Source organism: Euprymna scolopes, chromosome 30 (assembly GCF_053919585.1).
Source record: "Euprymna scolopes isolate OS-2025 chromosome 30, ASM5391958v1, whole genome shotgun sequence".
Classification (NCBI taxonomy): Eukaryota; Metazoa; Mollusca; class Cephalopoda; order Sepiida; family Sepiolidae; genus Euprymna; species Euprymna scolopes.
The window spans coordinates 18,301,494-18,322,325 of NC_136511.1; the positions used below are offsets into that span (position 1 = coordinate 18,301,494).

General features: G+C 32.9%; 1 protein-coding gene across 2 annotated transcripts in view; it reads right to left on the bottom strand.

Annotated features, from left to right (window-relative positions):
- The window catches only part of LOC145254686 (uncharacterized), a 143,979-nt gene that overhangs the window by 36,882 nt on the left and 86,265 nt on the right, over positions 1-20,832 (bottom strand). For both annotated transcript variants that reach the window (XM_080113338.1, XM_080113339.1), the window contains exons 16-17: positions 9,112-9,225; positions 7,951-8,016 (exon numbers count right to left, since the gene is read on the bottom strand). In XM_080113338.1, the coding sequence (XP_079969464.1) occupies positions 7,951-8,016; positions 9,112-9,225 (180 nt within the window). The remainder of the gene's footprint in view (positions 1-7,950; positions 8,017-9,111; positions 9,226-20,832) is intronic.

Genomic DNA, 20,832 nt, shown 5'->3' on the forward strand with positions numbered 1-20,832 from the left:
CTCTTCTATTATCATGTCTTTTTCTGTAGAGAATTTTTTAAGTTTAGCCGACCTGGGCGAAAAAGTCAGGAAACTACGAAAAGCAGAATTAGTAGAAATTGCGAATTTCTTCGAAATAGATACAGACCCGAATATGAAAAAGGTCGAAATAAAAAGTATCGTAGAAAAAATATTAATAGAAAACAACCTTCTAGAAACCGCTACCGTAAGCGAGGGAGACGGACAAAATAATACGCAACTCACCTTGGAACTAAAGAAATTAGAAATACAGGAGAGACAGCAGGAGAGACAACTACAGTTAGAACTAGAGAAGGAAAAACTAAAAATGCAAGAGAGAATAGAGCTGGAAAGACTTAAATTACAGGGTAATGGAAGTCAACAGTCTAATGCTTCATCGTTTCACGCAGCACAAAATGTTAGACTAGTGCCTAGTTTTTGTGAAAAAACAGTAGACAAATATTTCCCTCATTTCGAAAAAATCGCAGCAAACTTAAATTGGCCGTATGCGTACTGGCCAACCTTATTACAAACCGTGCTAGTGGGAAGAGCCGCCGAGGTTTACTCTGCGCTTAGTCTAGAAGATGCCGCGGATTATAAGACAATAAAAAACGCCATATTAAATGCTTACGAGTTAGTACCCGAAACATATAGGCAGAAATTCCGGAAGTATAGGAAATTTGAGCGGCAGACTTATGTAGAATTTGCCAGAGAAAAAGAAGACCTCTTCGATAGATAGGTTAGAGCGAAAAACGTAAATAATGACTATAATAGCTTACGCCAACTTATTCTCATCGAAGAATTTAAACAATGCGCCCCACAAGAAATTCAAATGCGAGTTGACGAAAGAGAAATTAAAACCGTTAAGGAGGCAGCTATAATGGCGGATACATATAATTTAACCCACAGGTGTTGGGAAAGAAATAAAATAACAAAAAACCAGTCAAACCTTCGTACAGAAGAGAAAATGTTAACCGAGCCGCGTGTTCCTAACGTATTTAATAAAAATTATAATCAAAGGGTCCCGCCTGCACCCGTTCCGAGAGAAAATAAAATATTCTGCTCTTATTGCAAGAAAGATAACCACTTTATATCCGAGTGTCGGATCTTAAAAAGGAAAAGGGAAGAAAATAAGTTTCAACCACATGCCTTTATTACACACAAAACGAGAAACGATAGTATTTACCAGTCTTCTTCCCCAAAGCTAGCGAGAAACGAGAAAGAAAAAAACTCATACATGAAAAGATATGAGCCATTTTTATCCCAGGGTTATGTGTACATTAACGACCCTGAAGAAGTCAAGCCGATTAAAATATTGCGGGATACTGGCGCGTCGCAAACTTTAATATTAGAAGGCGTGCTTCCATTATCGAAATCTACCTTCACTGGAGATATTGTATTATTACAAGGGGTAGGAATGACTATAAATAAAGCGCCCCTACACAAAATTAACTTAAAATCGGAATTAATAACTGGCCCAGTTATCGTGGGCATGCGACCCAAATTACCGATTCAGGGGGTGTCGCTGCTGCTAGGAAATGATTTAGCTGGAGGGAGAGTAATAGCTGATCCCATTGTCAGTGACCAGATAGTAGTAAACCATAAAACAGTGGGGGAGGAACGCATTGACATTTACCCGGAATGCGCTATTACCAGAGCGACCACAAGAAAACAACGACTAGAAAAGGAACACCTAGAGATACCAAACGATGAATTACGACTTGACGAAACTTTCATATCCCACCTGTTAGAACAACAGAATAATACGAGTAAAAAAATAAAATTAAATCTCTCAGAAGAAAATAAAACGGACGAATTAACTAGGGACCAATTTATAAGTGAACAAGGGAACGACCCAGAAATTTGCCTCCTCAAAAATAACGCCTTACCAAAAACGGAAACAAAAGAAGTTAGGGAGTGTTTTTTTATGAACGATGGAATTTTAATGAGAAAATGGCGTCCACTAGATGCTAATGTGGATGAGGAGTGGAAGGTAATAAGTCAAATAGTAGTTCCAAAGGTTTATAGACAAGAAATACTAAAAATAGCTCATGATACCGCCATGTCAGGTCATTTAGGAATAAATAAAACCTATGAAAAAATTCTAAACCATTTTTACTGGCCAAAACTTAAGTGGGATGTGGTAAATTTTTGTAACTCGTGTCACACATGCCAGATGGTCGGAAAACCTAATCAAAAGATTCCGCCCGCACCACTCAGACCTATACCAGCATTCGAAGAACCCTTTAGTAGAGTACTAGTGGATTGTGTTGGGCCACTCCCTAAAACAAAAATGGGAAACCAATATTTACTGACGATTATGTGTACGTCGACTCGTTTCCCAGAAGCTGTTCCGTTAAGAAATATTAAAGCTAAGACTATAGTAAAGGCTTTAACTAAATTTTTCTGTTTAGTTGGAATTCCTTCAGCCATTCAATCAGACCAAGGCACAAACTTTATGTCTGGTCTATTTCAACAAATAATGAATGAGATGGATATTAAACAACACAAATCCAGTGTTTATCACCCCGAATCACAGGGAGCTCTCGAATGTTTTCATCAAACCCTGAAGTCCATGATGAAAAAATTTTGTTATCAATATAATAGAGATTGGGACGAAAGCGTCCATTTTGTTTTATTTGCTGCTAGAGAAGCTGTACAAGACTCTTTAGGATTTAGCCCCTTCGAACTTGTGTTCGGACATACTGTGAGGGGACCTTTAAAGCTATTAAAAGAGAAATGGCTAACGGAGAAAAATGAATTACATCTCTTAGATTATGTATCAAATTTTAAAGAGAAATTACACGGGGCCGTGAAAATAGCGCAAGAAAATTTGAAAAACTCCCAAAAACGAATGAAGGCTATATTTGATAAAAATAGTAAAAATCGTACCTTCGAAAGTGGGGACAAAGTTTTAATATTTTTACCCATCCCACATAATCCCCTACAAGCAAGATATTTTGGCCCATATGAAATAGAGAAAAAAATAAATGATGTAAATTATATCATCCACACCCCAGATCGAAGAAAAAAGAGAAGAGTTTGTCACATTAATATGCTAAAAGGATACGTTGACAGAAATGTGTTAGATATGGGTAAACCAGTTACAACAGTAACTAATATTACAAAAATAACCTCATCTGAAAATGTTTTAAATAACGATGAAAATACAATTGTCAGAGAGGAGGAAATGGGACAGAGTAGTCATCTAAAAAACTCGGAAATACTAGCTAATTTAAATAAAAAATTTGAACATTTGTCAAATGAGAATAAAAAGGAAATGTGTGGTTTGGTCAGTGATTTCAAAGATCTTTTTCCTGATGTCCCTAGTAAAACTACCTTTGCAGTACACGACGTCATAGTGGGAGACGAAAAACCCATCAAACAACACTTTTACAGAGTCAACCCCATCAAGCGTCAACAGTTGAGGGTAGAGATCAAGTATATGCTGGAAAATGATATTATTGAACCAAGCAACAGTCAGTGGAGTTCTCCCTGTATACTTGTACCAAAAGGCGATGGCACCTACAGATTTGTTACCGACTTTCGGAAAGTGAATGCAGTAACCAAAAGTGATTCATACCCGATTCCCAGAATTGATGATTGTATCGACAAAGTTGGCAAATCAAAATATGTCAGTAAATTCGACTTGATGAAAGGTTATTGGCAAGTACCTTTAACCGATAACGCTAAGGAAATTTCAGCATTCGTGACTCCCGATGGACTATACCAATACAAGGTTATGGCATTCGGAATGAAAAACGCACCAGCAACATTTCAAAGGATGATGCATTCCCTCCTACAAGCTATTCAAGGATGTGATGTATACATTGATGATGTAATCGTGTACAGTATGACTTGGAACGAACATTTACACATCATAAGGCAACTCTTCCGTAAGCTAGAAGAGGCAAACCTGTCTGTGAACTTAAACAAAAGTGAATTTTGTCATGCAAAATTAAATTATTTAGGCTATACTGTGGGCCAAGGACAAGTTAAACCCATCACCGCAAATGTGGATGCCATTCTCGAGTATCCTATTCCAACCAACAAGAAACAATTAATGAGATTTCTCGGTATGGCAGGATTTTATCGGAAATTTTGTAAAAATTTCTCATCTATAGCAGGTCCTCTCACGGACCTCCTTAAAAAGGATGTAAAATACAAATGGAGTGAGACCTGTGATGCGGCTTTCAACAAAATAAAATCAACACTCATGGAGGGCCCAGCTCTCGCAACACCAGTTTTTACAAAACAATTCAAACTAGAAATTGATGCCAGTGATGTCGGAATGGGTGGTATCTTAACCCAAGAGGATGATGAAGGTATCGACCGAGCAATTGGGTACTTCTCCAAAAAGTTGAACACTCACCAAAAGAACTATTCAACCATTGAAAAGGAATGTTTATCATTATTGACGACACTACAACACTTCGACTTTTATCTCAGCGTCACCATGTACCCTGTTCTGGTCTTTACCGACCATAATCCATTAACTTTCCTTGCAAAGATGCAAAACAAAAATCAGAGACTGACAAGATGGAGCCTTCTCCTACAAGAATACAACATTACCATCAAACACATTAAAGGAAAAAACAATATTATTGCAGACGCACTATCTAGAGTATAATGTTACAAATGCGTTCTCCTTTGCCGACTTATTATTTTACAGAATATTGTTGGAACTGATTGCCTTAAAATCATGTGTACGTAACTACTAATATATTTTTTGCTTTTTGTTGTTGTTGTAAAAGTTTTTCATTTGTAACTCAAAACTATGTAACTACTGATATATTTTTGCCTTTATTGTTGTTGTAAAAGTTTTTCATTTGTAACTCAAAACTTTTACTCTGAGGGGGGGAAGTGTAACAAGAGACGTAGTATTAATTTTGACCTTGAATGGACTGGGTACAGAACCTAGGGTCATTCAGGTTGTCCCCATCCCTAAAAATAGAATTAGGAAAGGTTAGGAAGAAGAAGAAAAGAAAGGAAAGAAAAAGAGGTCTAAGAGATATACACTCCCTTATGAATATAAAAGGCTGGGAGTAACAGCCTAACGTGAGTGAGAAAGAGTGAGCTAGTAGCTTCCACAGGCAGCCTTTCTCCCCGGTGGATTTGTTCAAAGGCGTCGTAAGAACTTTAACCTCAACCCACTATCACCAGAATCCACCTACTACCCAACTTGGTCATCCCTATTAATACGACGGAGGGTAAAGTATTTTTGTTTATCATTTGACCAAACGTATTGAATATCATATTATATATTAAGTTCCGAGAATAGATTATTGCTTTGCCTAGTTTTCCCCACTATAATTACCTTCCTCTTGTTACCCTTTTTCCCTCATATTTTAATATTGTGTTCATCCCCTTTTGTCCTGTTTAAATACTACTTGCATAAATATTTCTGTCAGCCTATCTTGTTTTGGTATGTTTTGTGTCTTTAATAAATTCCCTATTTTTATATAAAATATCTGCTTCTTGTATTTTTATCTCTCTCCCTCAAAACCTTTGTCCCTACTCTTCCTTACGATAGCAAATACTGTGTTACGGCGTTGTGATTAGCCACCGCACCCGTAACAGTATATATATATATATATATATATATCTCATGAGTGTATGTATATATATATATATATATATATTATGAGTCTTGTCAATTCGTATGTTGTTTTGTTTGGAAAATTATATGCGAGTCTGTTAATTTTACCTTCATGTGTTGCAAAAAAATGAGTTTGAAACAAACTTTATTTTAAAAAAAAAGTGCAAGCGTCTTTAAATAACTTTCAGTTGGACTGTCTCGTCAATTCGTACGTTGTTTTGTTTGGAAAATTATATGCGAGTCTGTTAATTTTACCTTCATATGTTGCAAAAAAATGAGTTTGAAACAAACTTTATTTAAAAAAAAAAAGTGCAAGCGTCTTTAAATAACTTTCAGTTGGACTGTCTCGTCAATTAGTACGTTGTTTTGTTTGGAAAATTATATGCGAGTCTGTTAATTTTACCTTCATGTGTTGCAAAAAAATGAGTTTGAAACAAACTTTATTTAAAAAAAAAAGTGCAAGCGTCTTTAAATAACTTTCAGTTGGACTGTCTCGTCAATTCATACGTTGTTTTGTTTGGAAAATTATATGCGAGTCTGTTAATTTTACCTTCATGTGTTGCAAAAAAATGAGTTTGAAACAAACTTTATTTAAAAAAAAAAGTGCAAGCGTCTTTAAATAACTTTCAGTTGGACTGTCTCGTCAATTCGTACGTTGTTTTTTTTGGAAAATTATATGCGAGTCTGTTAATTTTACCTTCATGTGTTGCAAAAAAATGAGTTTGAAACAAACTTTATTTAAAAAAAAAAGTGCAAGCGTCTTTAAATAACTTTCAGTTGGACTGTCTTGTCAATTCGTGTGTTGTTTTGTTTGGAAAATTATATGCGAGTCTGTTAATTTTATCTTCATGTGTTGCAAAAAAATGAGTTTGAAACAAACTTTATTTTAAAAAAAAAGTGCAAGCGTCTTTAAATAACTTTCAGTTGGACTGTCTCGTCAATTCGTACATTGTTTTGTTTGGAAAATTATATGCGAGTCTGTTAATTTTATCTTCATGTGTTGCAAAAAATGAGTTTGAAACAAACTTTATTTTAAAAAAAAAGTGCAAGCGTCTTTAAATAACTTTCAGTTGGACTGTCTTGTCAATTCGTACTTTGTTTTGTTTGGAAAATTATATGCGAGTCTGTTAATTTTATCTTCATGTGTTGCAAAAAATGAGTTTGAAACAAACTTTATTTAAAAAAAAAAAAAAAAATCCAAGCAGGGAGGAAACGGGACAAAAATGGTCCAATCGCTGATCACTTACTATTTATGACTTTTGGACTATTTATTCGTGTGTATTTTGCGTTTGTGTGTACGTATGTGTGCGTATATGTGTGCCTCTACGTGATTACGTTTGTATATCTGTGCGCATGCACACGTATGTTGGCATACGTCTATGTACGCATGTGTTTATTTCCATGTGTATGCGGAGTGGAGGGGGCTCCCGTAAGCCGTGGTGAAGGCAACCCCTCCAGGAGAAGCAAATCTCTGAGTTAAAAAACATAAAGCAGGAGACCAGTACCCGCATTAAGCTGGTCTGCAGTTTGACTTGTTGCTGGCTATCTTGCTCTTGCTTGTTGCTGGATGTCAACATTTTGAACCGAGAGAGAGATTTAGCTGTCGTACAAAGCTAAAACTCTGTAACACCATCAGGTACAGATACTCCCTCAGGCTATAAGAAAAAAAAAAAACGGTCCTATGGTGACGGAAAAGTTGTGACGCGTGTTGGTCTGAAATGCTGGAAGTTCAATGTTTGAAGTTATATTCCAACTCTTATTTTTTGTACTAGCCCGGTTGGGGGACGCCTGGCTTTGCCCGTTCGTAAAATATGTTTAAATATATTTTAATTTGTCCAGAATTCATATATATTATACGTCACCAGCTTTGAATTCTACAGTGTTGATTTTGGTTTCGATTCTAGTTGATTACACCCAAATACATTTTTTTTTACTTTAGAAATCCCGATAAATGTATTTGGGTTTCATCAAACTATCACTGTGCCAATGTGACACGCATATGAACTGATTGAAATTAAAAATTAAAAATAAGATGAATGTACAAAATGTATCACAATTTTTTTCAATTCTGACCCCCTTTTTTATCCCTTAGTAAACTATTTTAACCGGCTAAAGACCCATGAAATAACGGTCCATAAAAAATCCAATCATTTGGAGCCCCTAGCGCCGCTCTGCGACTTTTAGTTTCAGAAGAGATAGAGTTTGAAAATATGGAGATGGACAAACAGACAGACATATAGCCTTTTATATATTAGATTTCATTATTTTCAGTAAAATAGTCAAAAACTCTGTAGAAACAATGAATTATAAAATTAATTTGGAACAGTTTTTGCTTAGAAAGAGGAAAAACTTACCTTTGCTTTGTGCATCTCTAACAAAGGCAGAACCAATTTTTCGAGAGAGACAACGCGAAATTGCACCTAGAATAAAAAAAATGAAATTAACAAATCCTATTTTTTATTGAATTGGAATTCATTATTGAGATGAGTATTATTTATTGATTTATTTATTGCGGACTATTATCCTCATCTTTTTTTCTAACCAAGAACAAAAAATTGAAGTGTAGTATCAGACAAGATACTACACTTTGATCTTGGACCGAAGAACTGAAACTTGGAGACAGTTAAATGCAAGTTGTGGCTCGGAACAGATTGAAATGAGCTCATGTAAACCAATGACGAAGAGGCTGTGGGGATTATTAATGAGAGTTGGCTGCGAAACGGAAGTTGACACATCCACGGTCAGAGACTAAACAAAAAATGTCTTGTGCGCATCAGCTCGACTCAGTGAAAAAAAAAAATGATTGGGAAGCTTTAGCGCCTTTTTAAAAAAAAACGTCAACTTCCAACGCCTAGAGCCCCCAGAAAAATAAAAAAAAGCTGAAGATTGGACAAACTCCAAAGAGCCATATATTAACAACTTGTTCAGAAAACAAGAGATAAAAGGTTTGTAGGATATGAAAGTTCAAAGACGTCTTCTTTTACACCCCAGTCAATGCCAAGCACAGCGATCTCCACTCGAAGACACATTGCTCAAGAAAAATACTCTCAGCAGTAAACATTTCTTATCTCATTATTACTTTCTCCACTGTGACACTATTTCAATATTTAGCAATCTACATCCATTAAATATGGAACTTGAAGCCACTCGAGGATAAGGGTTAAAGAGTGTACAGTAAAAATTGGACAATATAGTAATCGTTAGTAATACAACTTATACCCGATACCTGATAGTAGTCCCCTATATAACAGTGGCACTGTGCCTTGTTTGTGGTGAAAATAGAATTTAAAAAAAAATAGTAAAATCCAAATTATCTCCCTTTGATTGAGATCCAAATTATCTCTTCGAGTTATCTCCCTTGAACTTATCTCCTAGTTTTCTCCCGACTCGGTTATTTATATTAACTTATTGAGCATTTGGCGAGTTCTTTCCATTAAATATGGTACATTATGTTCAAAATAGAACATTTGAAATGTGCGATATTTCTTCAAAGGAAACCATACAATTGTACTCACCTTTAAGACTGAAATGTGCATCTGTGCAATGGACGATCGCATCAGTTGTTTCATCAAGAAGGTCACCATTGATTAAATAAACCTGGATCTTACCCAGGACGAAATCAGGGGCACCTGGTATGAGATCAAAAACTTTCATTGTCAACGGAGACTGTATATTTTTTAAGGAGTGCAAAATACTAAAAGAAATATTCATAAAAAAGCAGTTGCATGTTTTGGTGCAAAAATCGGCTCCAAATTGAAATTGAAAGCAAATAAAAAATGTTTTCAAAAATAAGAATATCTTCACGTAAAACAAAAAAGGAAAACAGATTTGACATTGAAAATCGATAAAAACATTATATAATGTAATAATATGATATATATAATAAAATAATATATTATATAATGAAATAATATATTATATAATGAAAGAATATATTATATAAAAAATAATTTATTATAAAAAGAAATATATATATTGTTTTAACAAAAACCAAGACTTCAAAGAATGGGTTGATAGCAACAAATAGTGTATCTCATCGTTAGTTACAATTGTTTCAAGACTACTCGGACAAATCCAAACATTAAGTCGTTTGAAAATTTTCACAAGAACAGCCTTTCTTCAGACTTATTGAATAAAAAACACTTTAACAATAAAACATTATGGAAACCATTTCCCTTATAAAGAAAACAAAACAAGCGAAAATATTTTAACTATATCGCATCCTTGCAAAGTATTTCTTTTTTAATTTATATATTTACCTATTTTCGTATCTCCATTAAAAAATTAAAAAAATTCAAACAAAATATCATACAATTACTTCTGTCCATTTAATATGTTTTATTAATACTATTCATTAATTTCTTAAATTAAATTTCTTTATTTCTTTATTTAATTAAAAAAATTTTTTTTATTATCTGATACTAATAAAAAAAGTGTGGTTTAATCATTTAGAACCTTTTTAATATTACAAAAGTATTGTTGCATACAAAGGTAATACAATTTCTCATAGAATAAAATTTCTTATATCAATTTTCAATCAAATATTTTCCATCAATTATAAGGAAAATTTTTAAGAAAAAATGTTTAGAAAGATCAACCCCCCTCTCCCAAGTGTATTTTTAATATTTTACAAAATATGACAAACATTGCATTACACTTTTTTACACATTTTTTAAGAAATTTTTAAGAAAAAATGTTTAGAAAAATCAACCCCCCCCTCTCCAAGTGTATTTTTAATATTTTACAAAATATGACAAACATTGCATTACACTTTTTTACACATTTTTTAAGAAATTTTTAAGAAAAAATGTTTAGAAAAATCACCCCCCCCCTCTCCCAAGTGTATTTTTAATATTTTACAAAATATGACAAACATTGCATTACACTTTTTTACACATTTTTTTAAAGCATCAAGTCTCTAATAAATTGTTTAGGAATTTTAAAAGAATCGGAATCAGTACTTGTATAAGGATTGCATATTTTAAATAAAGGAGGATATATTTTTTACGTTCACATGAATAACATAGCGACTAATTATTAAGTTAAATTATTGCGATTCTATGTTAGTTTTGTATCTGGAATTTGCTTTGTTTATTTACAAAAATATTGGCTAACTTAATGTGATTTAAGAAAAGTTTTTGTTTTAAAACTTATTCAATAAGGAAAGAAAGTTTAACATTACTTTATACTTCATTCAATCTCAATCTATTTTTTATTTTCTTTTGTTCTTTCCTAATAAGATTTACGATTATCAGATATTTTAGATGTAGAAAGGGAAATAACTCTGTAAGTGTAACTTATAATTTCAACTAAGCCTTTAAAAAGGTTTAGTTGAAATTGTAAGTTACCAAAATCCTAAAAAGTATTCATAACGATAGAAGGGAAGTAACTCAAGCCGTTCGATGTTTCTAAGTTTGGTAAATTCCTAATATGCATTTATGATTTATTTATTAATCAAACAAATCCAATTAAAACTAGACTAACCTATTCCAAAATATAAGTTTCTAATGCCTATCTTAACCATGATACTAATTTTATTACCATAGATTTAACCTACGTTTGCCATCCAACCATAATTTTCTGAGGTTATGCATGGCTTTAATACAAAATAACAATTCGGGAATTAAGTTCTTAAATACTTCTCTAATAATAATACTGATATGTTCTAAGGTGGCCTATTATTCGAACAATCACAGATAAAGTATTCCGTGAAAGGAATAAATAAATGGTTTGAATACTGAAAGACGTTTATTTACGTCTTTACATAGAGACAGATAAAGCATGTTAATGTTCAGGGGGAAGTCTCTGTTTTTTGCAAGGGTCCGGTGAAATCTGGTGACTCAATTCCTTATGTAGAATGTTCCAGGTTGGTTACCTATCTCCATATAACACCTCCTCCCAAGCCAATTTCTCCTTGGAGAATTTTGCTTAATACCGTTTGTTTTTAGGTCTGGGGCTCAGTCGATCAACTTTTCTTTTCACCCTTGTACTTTTTCTCCTCAACACCATTTGAGGGGGTGGAGCTGGTGGTAAAACTGGTACTCTCTGACCTGGAGTAGAAGATATTACTCTCGGAGTAGGTTGTGCTATGGGTAGAGGAATATTAAAAGAGTCATACAATGCCTCTAAGGGCAGTTCATTATTGTCTGTCTGTTTGTAGTCATCAGTGTGTCGCGGTCTTAGCTGATTCATATGCCTGCGACAGTTAAATTTACTACTTCTTACCAAATATAGCATGTACCCAATTCTTTTCATAATCATCCCCTCCTCCCAAAAGCTTTTCCCAGTCCTATAGTTCAAGAAGAATATTTTGTCACCAGGTTTGTAGAACCTTGTCGAATGATGTTCTCTCGTTGCTGTTGTCTTGGTTGCATTTGGTAAAATCCTGTCAAATACGGATCTGATTTTCTGTGCGAACATTAGTTCAGCTGGTGACAAACCGACATTCCTGTTTGGGTTAGGAGTGATCCTGTATACAGAGAAAAAATTTTCAAGACTCTTCTCATCAGTGTCCATGCATTGGTGTTTCCTTAAAGTTCTTTTGGACATATCAACAAATCTCTCTGCGAGCCCGTTTGACCTTGGATGGTATATTGCAGTTGTTAAATGTTCAATGAATAGGGCCTTGCAGAATTCTTCAAACTCTTTGCTGGTAAATAGGGTGCCGTTGTCACTGACAATAGTTTTAGGTACTCCAAAACGACTGAAGAGATGTCTTAATGGCTCTATAGTACTAGTCAATGTTGGATATTTACACTTAAGCACTTCCGGCCATTTTGTAAAGCTGTTGACAACCACTAAGAAGTAATGTCCATTCAACGGACCTGCATAGTCAATGTGTAACCGCATCCATGGGGCATCCATCTTCGGCCACGGTTGTATCTGTACAGGTGGTGCCTTTGCTGCTAGCTGACACTATCGACACTCTCTTACCATTTTTTCGATGTCCCGGTCCATATTAGGCCAATATGTATATCCACGCATACAAGCCTTCATTCTGGACATGCCTGGATGATCGCTATGGAATTCTTTTAGCATTCTCTTTTGCAGTGTGGTCGGTATGACGACTGTCTGCATACAATAAAGTCTGTGAGCAAATTGAAAATGGCAAAATTTTTTAGTCTTTCTTTGACTTGTCATTTAGCTGCACCTGGTTTTTCGTTCTTACAATGAATTCATCTGCTTCTGCTGCCTTATTGATGTCGTCCAGAGTCACTGGTAACTCTCGAATCGTGTTGCACAGCAGTCCGGAGAGTTCTTTTTCCTCGCTTAATGCAGCTATCACTGTGTCCTCTAAAGGTTCTGCAACTTTTGAATCAATCTGGATAGTCCATCTGCATGTTTGATATTTTTGGACGAAATGTACTCCATTTTAAAATTATAATTCAATAGAATTATGCTCCATTGTTGAAGTCTGTTTGCAGTGTGAGTGGATATGCCATTTTTAGATCCAAAAATAGTCAACAAGGGCTTGTAGTCAGACTACAATGTAAAAATCCTGCCATTAATAAATCTATGGAATTTTCTAATTGCATAAATTATTGCCAAACTTTCTTTTTCAATTTGAGAATAGTTTCTCTCTGCAGGCGATCTGAAAGCATGGCTTTGTTGATCCGTCTTCCAGTCTATGGAGAAGTACTGCTCCTATACCATAATCTCTTGCATCTGACGCCACAATCAATTCCTTCTGTGGATCGAAGTGTACCAGTGCTAAATCAGATAGCAGGCATTTCTTAATCTCTTCAAATGCACTTTGGCACTCCTTTGACCAAATCCACTTTCGTCCTTTTTTTTAATAATTCATTCAATGGTGCTCTCAACTTATGCATTTTTGGGATATAGATAGCATAATATTGTGCTAAACCCCAAAAAGATTGTAACTGGGCAACATTACTAGGTGCTGGCATCCTCTCAATGGTTTCTGTTCTCTGAGGATCCAGTCTTCTGCCTTGGCTGTCAATGATTTGACTCAGATATTTCATATGTTTAAAAAAAATTCACATTTTTCTGCACTCAATTTGAAACCTGCACATATCTACTCTTTATAAGAATGTCATCCAAATATGCGACTGCAAAACCTAAATCGGCAAGCATTGTGTCCATTATTTGCTGAAATAACACTGGAGCTATTTTCAAACCAAAAGGGAGCCTTTTGAGTCTGAAGAGTCCTAAATGGGTATTGATACACAAGTACTTCGAACGTTCTTCACTGACTTTTACCTGAAGGTAAGCCTCAGATAAACCAATTTTGGAGAAAAGTTTCCCTCCATTCAGCTGTATAAATGTCTTCAGAGGATGGGAGTGGATAACTATGATCCATAAGACAGTCATTGAGGCCTCTAGAAAAATACTTGAATCCTCTTATTTTTCTTTTTAACATATACAGTGGGGATTGCCCACTCAGAATAGTCAACTTTTTCGACTACACCATTTTCCTGCAGTCTCTGCAGTTCAATTTCAATATCTTCTTTTGAAGTTTTCTTTGTTTCTTTTTGGTTTAAAAATAGGTTTCACATTTTGTTTTAGTTCAAAATTCACTTCGGTCTTAGTACACATACCTAACCCCTCAGAAAAAACCCTGGAGAATTCACTTTTTAAGACCGTAAGAAAATAGTCATTTTGTTTGGAATTTTTCTTTTCAGCTACGTTCACACTGTTACAAAATGAATTTCTGGGTAGCTCCCATAAATCAAACAAAACGGTCCAATCAATTCCGAAAAGGCAAGAATTTATATCTGGAACAACTGATACTTTTGTAAAAAAAAATTTGGATCCAAGGGATACACTGCAATTTAATTCTCCCATGAATTTTAATCTGTTGCCGGGTACTCCTTTGGCAATTTTAAATGTTTTTTCAAGTTTTGGACACCAAATCCTCTTCCAGGTCATTTCATCGATAATTGGAATATCGCTACCTGTATCCAAAAATACTTTCACTATGTGACCATTTATTTTGATATTGACAAATTTTCTTTTACTTCCTTGTCTCACTTCTTCTTTTGACAACACCACATTTACTTCAGACTTAAATTTTTGTCTTTGTTTATTTTGTTTAGTTCAGCACTGGGAAGCTCGGTGTCCGACTAAACCACATTTGGCACAAGGTTGGTCTTTAAAAGGGTAATTTTTTCTTAAGTGCAAACCCGCACAGCTCCAACATTCAAAACTTTTTCCTTTGTTCTTGGGAAATGTTTTTTGTTTTACCATTAGAACGTGGGATGTAGTTTTTCCCTCTATCCTAGTGGTATCGCTTTTCACATTTATCAATTTCTAACATTCCTCTGTCACTTTTTGCAAGTTAATTTCTGGATCTTGCTCCATAATCGATAAAATCCTTCACCTTAAATCCTTGTCCTTCGGTGCTTTCAGTCCTTGAACAAATATATAACACTTAAACTTTTAAATTTTGCACTCACCACATGCTTTTTTCTTTTTTTTTTTACTGAGTCTCCTTCACCAATTTGATATGTCCTAAGGTGGCCTATTATTCGGACATATCAAAGATAAAGTATTGTGTGAAAGGAATAAATAAATATACACTGTGGTTTGAATACTGAAAGAGAAGTTTATTTACGTATTTACAGCGTGTTCATGTTCAGGGGGAAGTCTGTTTTTTTACAAAGGGTCCGGTGAAATCCGGTGACTCGGTTCTTTATGTAGGATGTTCTGGGTTGGTTACCTATCTCCACATAACAAATACAATTAATAATAAATCTAATCTTTAGTTCGATGTATGTTTTACTCCAATAAAAGTGGGGGTTCACCTTGGTTTTTTGGATTTAATCGTTTAGAAAAAGAGTATTATTTAATAAGCTAAGATTTTTTAAGTTTTGCTCATCTAAAACAGTATCAATTAATCCCCATTCTTTAATTAAGTCCTGGATATGACCTTAAACTATATCCGATGGTGAGGCCCCAACTTGCGGGCTCTAGGGAGTGTGGAGCCACCCTTTAATTGCCATTGCTCCCAGGTCCACTCTGACCCGGAGTGGTAGTACCTGTTAGGGTCCCAACTATGGGTTAAATAGAAACTGGCTTGCAAAAAACAAATATATTGTATTAAAAAATTTTCTTTAAGATCACCGGATTCGGCATTAAATAACCTGAAAAGGGTTGATATGCCGTAAAACAAAAACAACCAACCAACCATTCTTTAATTACTAATATTTTTTTTTTGAATTCATATAGCTAATTTTTGTTAAGCTATTTTATTGATCTAGAAAAGGTAACAACTATTTCACCATCAATATGATTAAAACAGTGTTCCCAGTTTTGAGACAATATTGCTAATCTTTGTTAATCCTTTTTATAGATCTAAATTTCTTATCTAATAATCCATTGTCTTTATTTCTAAAAATGTGTTTCTAGTGTAGAATATTAGATTCAAGATTTGAATCACTCATCACATCTAGTTTACATCATTCTTAGCAATTTAACTTTGCACTCAAGAACCTTTATTTTTCCCCAGAATGATTTTTTCTTTCAGTTACATTTAAGACGTGATAGCAAAAATATATTCCTGTGAAGACATCCCTGTATAGCATCCAGTCTTTTATTTAATATTTCTTCTTTATAATTCACTATGTAGAAGGCTTCCATCATCTAATGTGAACCAACATCTTGCTGCCCAACTCCCCACATAGTACCCCTGATGCTTATGTCCCTGATAGTAGCCCCTACATCAAAGTGGCAATGTGCCTTGTTTGGGGTGAAAATGTAATTAAAAAAAAAACAAAAAAAAACACAGATTGCACCTTTTTGATTTACCAGGTCTATACTTTCTACCCTTATCTACTAATGACCATTTCAATTCAAAATCTTTTTTGTTTCTATGAAGTTCCCTGACCCAATCACTTAATGCACTTTTTTTATTTCTAATGTTGATTCTTGTACCATCTCCCCTTTTATCATTAACACTTTCTCTGTTAGTTTCAATCTCCGATTAATTTTTGAAGGATACAACATGGTTTCTGTATCTTTCCTTAAAGACGCACTCCGTGGCACCTTCTTACTGTTATCAGCCTTAATCTCACATTTGTGCACTATTTCTGAGGTTAAGCATTTGCCACCCAATGGACAATTGCCAGGTGTTCTGCCGTTACATTTTCTATCTAAAAAAACGTTCATCCGATACTGACTTATTATTATCCCTCATTTTGCTTATTTTCCTGTTATTAAAGCTTATTATAGTGTTGGCTAAGTTGGCAGAGGTGGAGAAAGATAGTTTTACTGAGTTCCTATTAATTATTTTGTTAATCTATTCTCGGATGGGAAATTTTTATCAATTATATTGTAAAATTCCTTAGGTATATTGTTTTGGATATGTTTGCTAAACGGCAGATTAAACCAAACCTGTTTCTTGCATCTGTTTCTCTTATTCCCAGTACCCACCTCATCATTACCTGTTTCACTGCTATTATTACTCTCTCTGTTTTCATTCCTTTGATCCTTATTAATATATCCTTTATTAATCTTCAGTATTCCATCCTTGAAGATGGAATACTGCTGCCATATCTGGGAAGGAGCTGCTAAAAACAGCCTATCCTGCCTACACAGAGTACAAAATAGACTTCGTGGCTTAGTGGGAGATGCCCTTTTCTCTACCTTGCAACCTCTCTACCACAGAAGAGACGTTGCAAGCCTTTCCTTGTTTTATCGTTATTTCCATGGCAGGTGCTCGTCTGAACTCCAATCTCTCATCCCCCCCTCGCCAATCTTTCACGAAAAACACCCGTCTAGCCGAATCCACTGTGAAAAATTTCCCCCACTCTTTATCTGTGCCTAAATCAAAATGTGGATTCCATGAACAAAGCTTCTTTCTTAGAACTGCACGCCTGTGGAACTCGTTTCCGTCTGCCTGCTTCGCACCTGACTACAACTTGGATGTGTTCAAGTCCAACGTTAACAAATTCCTAATGAACCGCCCCCTTAAGTAAACACTTCATCAAATCTCCACACTAACGTAATGTACTTGCAATAACCCTTATGCCTGGGTGGCTTCTGGGCCTTGATAATTTGCTACACTTACTGTTTGCACTCCTCTTGTATTCTATTTTACCATGGTAACCCGATCTAAGAAGAGCTTCATTGTAATATTCTTTGTTTTTATCAAAAAGACTCTCATTCTTTGAAATCTCAGATATTCTTTTAGAAATGTTACAGATAAGTGCCTTCTTCATACACTTCAGACGATTTGATTGATAATCAATGTAGAATAGTTTTTGGTTCGATTTGTGATACGGTTCATATGTGTTATCTCTTAGATTAATAGTAATGTCTAGAAAGTTTACTTTTTTGTGATTGCTATTTTTATTTCTAATCGCATTTCATTAAAAAAAAAAAAATTCTGACATTTTCCCTAATTTTTTCAGGGAGTCGATCGCTGGAATTAACTATAAATACTGCGTCATCCCTATATAGCCCACCCCACCATTTAAACCAGATACTTTTTTGTTTATCTCCTTTAGTAAATACAAGCCTATCAAGTCAGTAACCTGAGTAGAATCCGGGTACCCGTTGTGATGTCAAAATGACCCTCTCTATCTTTTCTTGTCCACAGTTCCCCATTATATCTGATTAAAGTTTTTCTAACTATTTTTGTAATTTCAATCTCCAACTTGGTCACGCCCGTTTCCTCTTCAGCTAATTTAAGTGCTTTCCTGAACAGTATAGGGGAAATTGAAGGGTAATAGGCATCTATGTCAAACATAATGAATTTACTATATATATTCTATAAAGAAATAATATATTATATAAAGAAATGATATATTTTATAAAGAAATAATATTCTATAATGAAATAATATATTCTACAAAGAAATAATATATTATATAAAGAAATGATATATTTTATAAAGAAATAATATTCTATAATGAAATAATATATTATATAAAGAAATAATATATTATATAAAGAAATAATATATTATATAAAGAAATGATATATTATATAAAGAAATGATATATTATATAAAGAAATGATATATTTTATAAAGAAATAATATATTATATAAAGAAATAATATATTATATAAAGAAATGATATATTTTATAAAGAAATAATATTCTATAATGAAATAATATATTCTACAAAGAAATAATATATTATATAAAGAAATGATATATTTTATAAAGAAATAATATTATATAATGAAAGAATATAATATATAATAAAATAACAATATATAAATAATATATTTTATAAAGAAATAACATTATATAATGAAATAATATATTTTATAAAGAAATAATATATAATGAAAAAATATAATATATAATTAAATAGCATATATAATGAAATAATATATTCATAAAGAAATATTATATAATTAAATAATATATTTTATAAAGAAATAATATATAATTAAAAAATATATTTTATAAAGAAATAATATATAATTACATAATATATTTTATAAAGAAATAATATTATATAAAAAATAATATATTATATAATGAAAGAATATATTTTATAAAGAAATAATATATTATATGAAGAAATAATATATTTTCTAAAGAAATAAAATATTATATAATGAAATAATATTTCATATAATAAAATAATATATTTTAATAAGAAATAATATATTATATAATGAAATAATATATTTTATAAAGAAATAATATATTATATAAAGAAATAATATATTATATAAAGAAATAATATATAATGAAAGAATATAATATATAATTAAATAAAATAATACATAAAAAAATAATATATTTTATAAAGAAATAATATTATATAATGAAATAATATATAATGAATAACAACATATAAAGAAATAATATATTTTATAAAGAAATAAAATATATATATTTTTTTTTTCATGGAGGTCACCACTTATCAAGGCCCAAGGGCCACTCGGAGATAAGGGCTATTGTGTGTACAGTAATCAATGGGATAGTGTAGTAATGGTATTGGAGAATTGATAACGTGTCATTACTTAAGGGGGCGGTTCATCAGGAATTTGTGTTGGACTTGAAGACATCCGGGTTGAAGTCGGGAGGGAAACAGGCAAGTGGAACAGAGTTCCATAGGCGTGAATTTCTAAGAAAGAAGCTTTGTTCATGGAATCTACGTTTTGATTTAGGCACAGATAACGAGTGGGGAAAATTATTGACCGTGGTTTCAGCTAGACGGGTGTTTTTGGAAAAAGATTGGCGAGGGGGGACCAGAGAATGGAGCTCAGACGAGCACTTGCTATGGAAATAACGATAGAACAAAGATAAGCTCGCTACGTCTCTTCTGTGGGAAAGAGGTTGCAGGGAAGAGAAAAGCCCCCCCCCCACCACCACCAAGCCACAAAGTCTATTTTGTACTCTGTGTAGGCAGGATAGGCTTTTTTCGCAGTTCCTGCCCAGAGGTGGCAGTAGTATTCCGTCCTTTTATAAAGAAATAATATATTATATAAAGAAATAATATATTATATAAAGAAATAATATTATATAATGAAATAATATATTATATAAAGAAATAATATATTATATAATGAAATAATATATTATATAAAGAAATAATATATTATATAATGAAATAATATATTATATAAAGAAATAATATATTATATAAAGAAATAATATATTATATAAAGAAATAATATTATATAAAGATATAATATATTATATAATGAAATAATATTATATAAAGATATAATATATTATATAATGAAATAATATATTATATAATGAAATAATATGTTATATAAAGAAATAATATATTATATAATGAAATAATATTATATAAAGAAATAACATATTATATAAAGAAATAACATATTATATAAAGAAATAATATATTATATAAAGAAATAATATATTATATAAAGAAATAATATTATATAAAGAAATACTATCTCCGGTCGGAAATAATTGGTGCAGAATTAAAACTGTTTGTGTTTTAGTTTTTGTCACGCACCATTTCAATGTTTTAGGGAATAACTGGTAGTAGTTTAGAGCGTGCTTGATTGAAAAAGAACAGTTTTCATTCTAATCTATGCACATTACTTTGTTGACTGTTATATAATCTATTTTTAAAAATATCCGCAGTGGCTATATGAATATGGAAAATGTAGTTGATGTCAATATGGAAGGTAAAAACAGAAATTATAAGAGAGAATTGACAAATTCAAGATGAACAGCAGTTCTACACGCGTTGCTACAAAGGTCTAAAGGGCGCATCCTAGAACGAGGTGCAATCAAAGATGTTGCCACAAAATTCAGTATAGGAAGAAATACT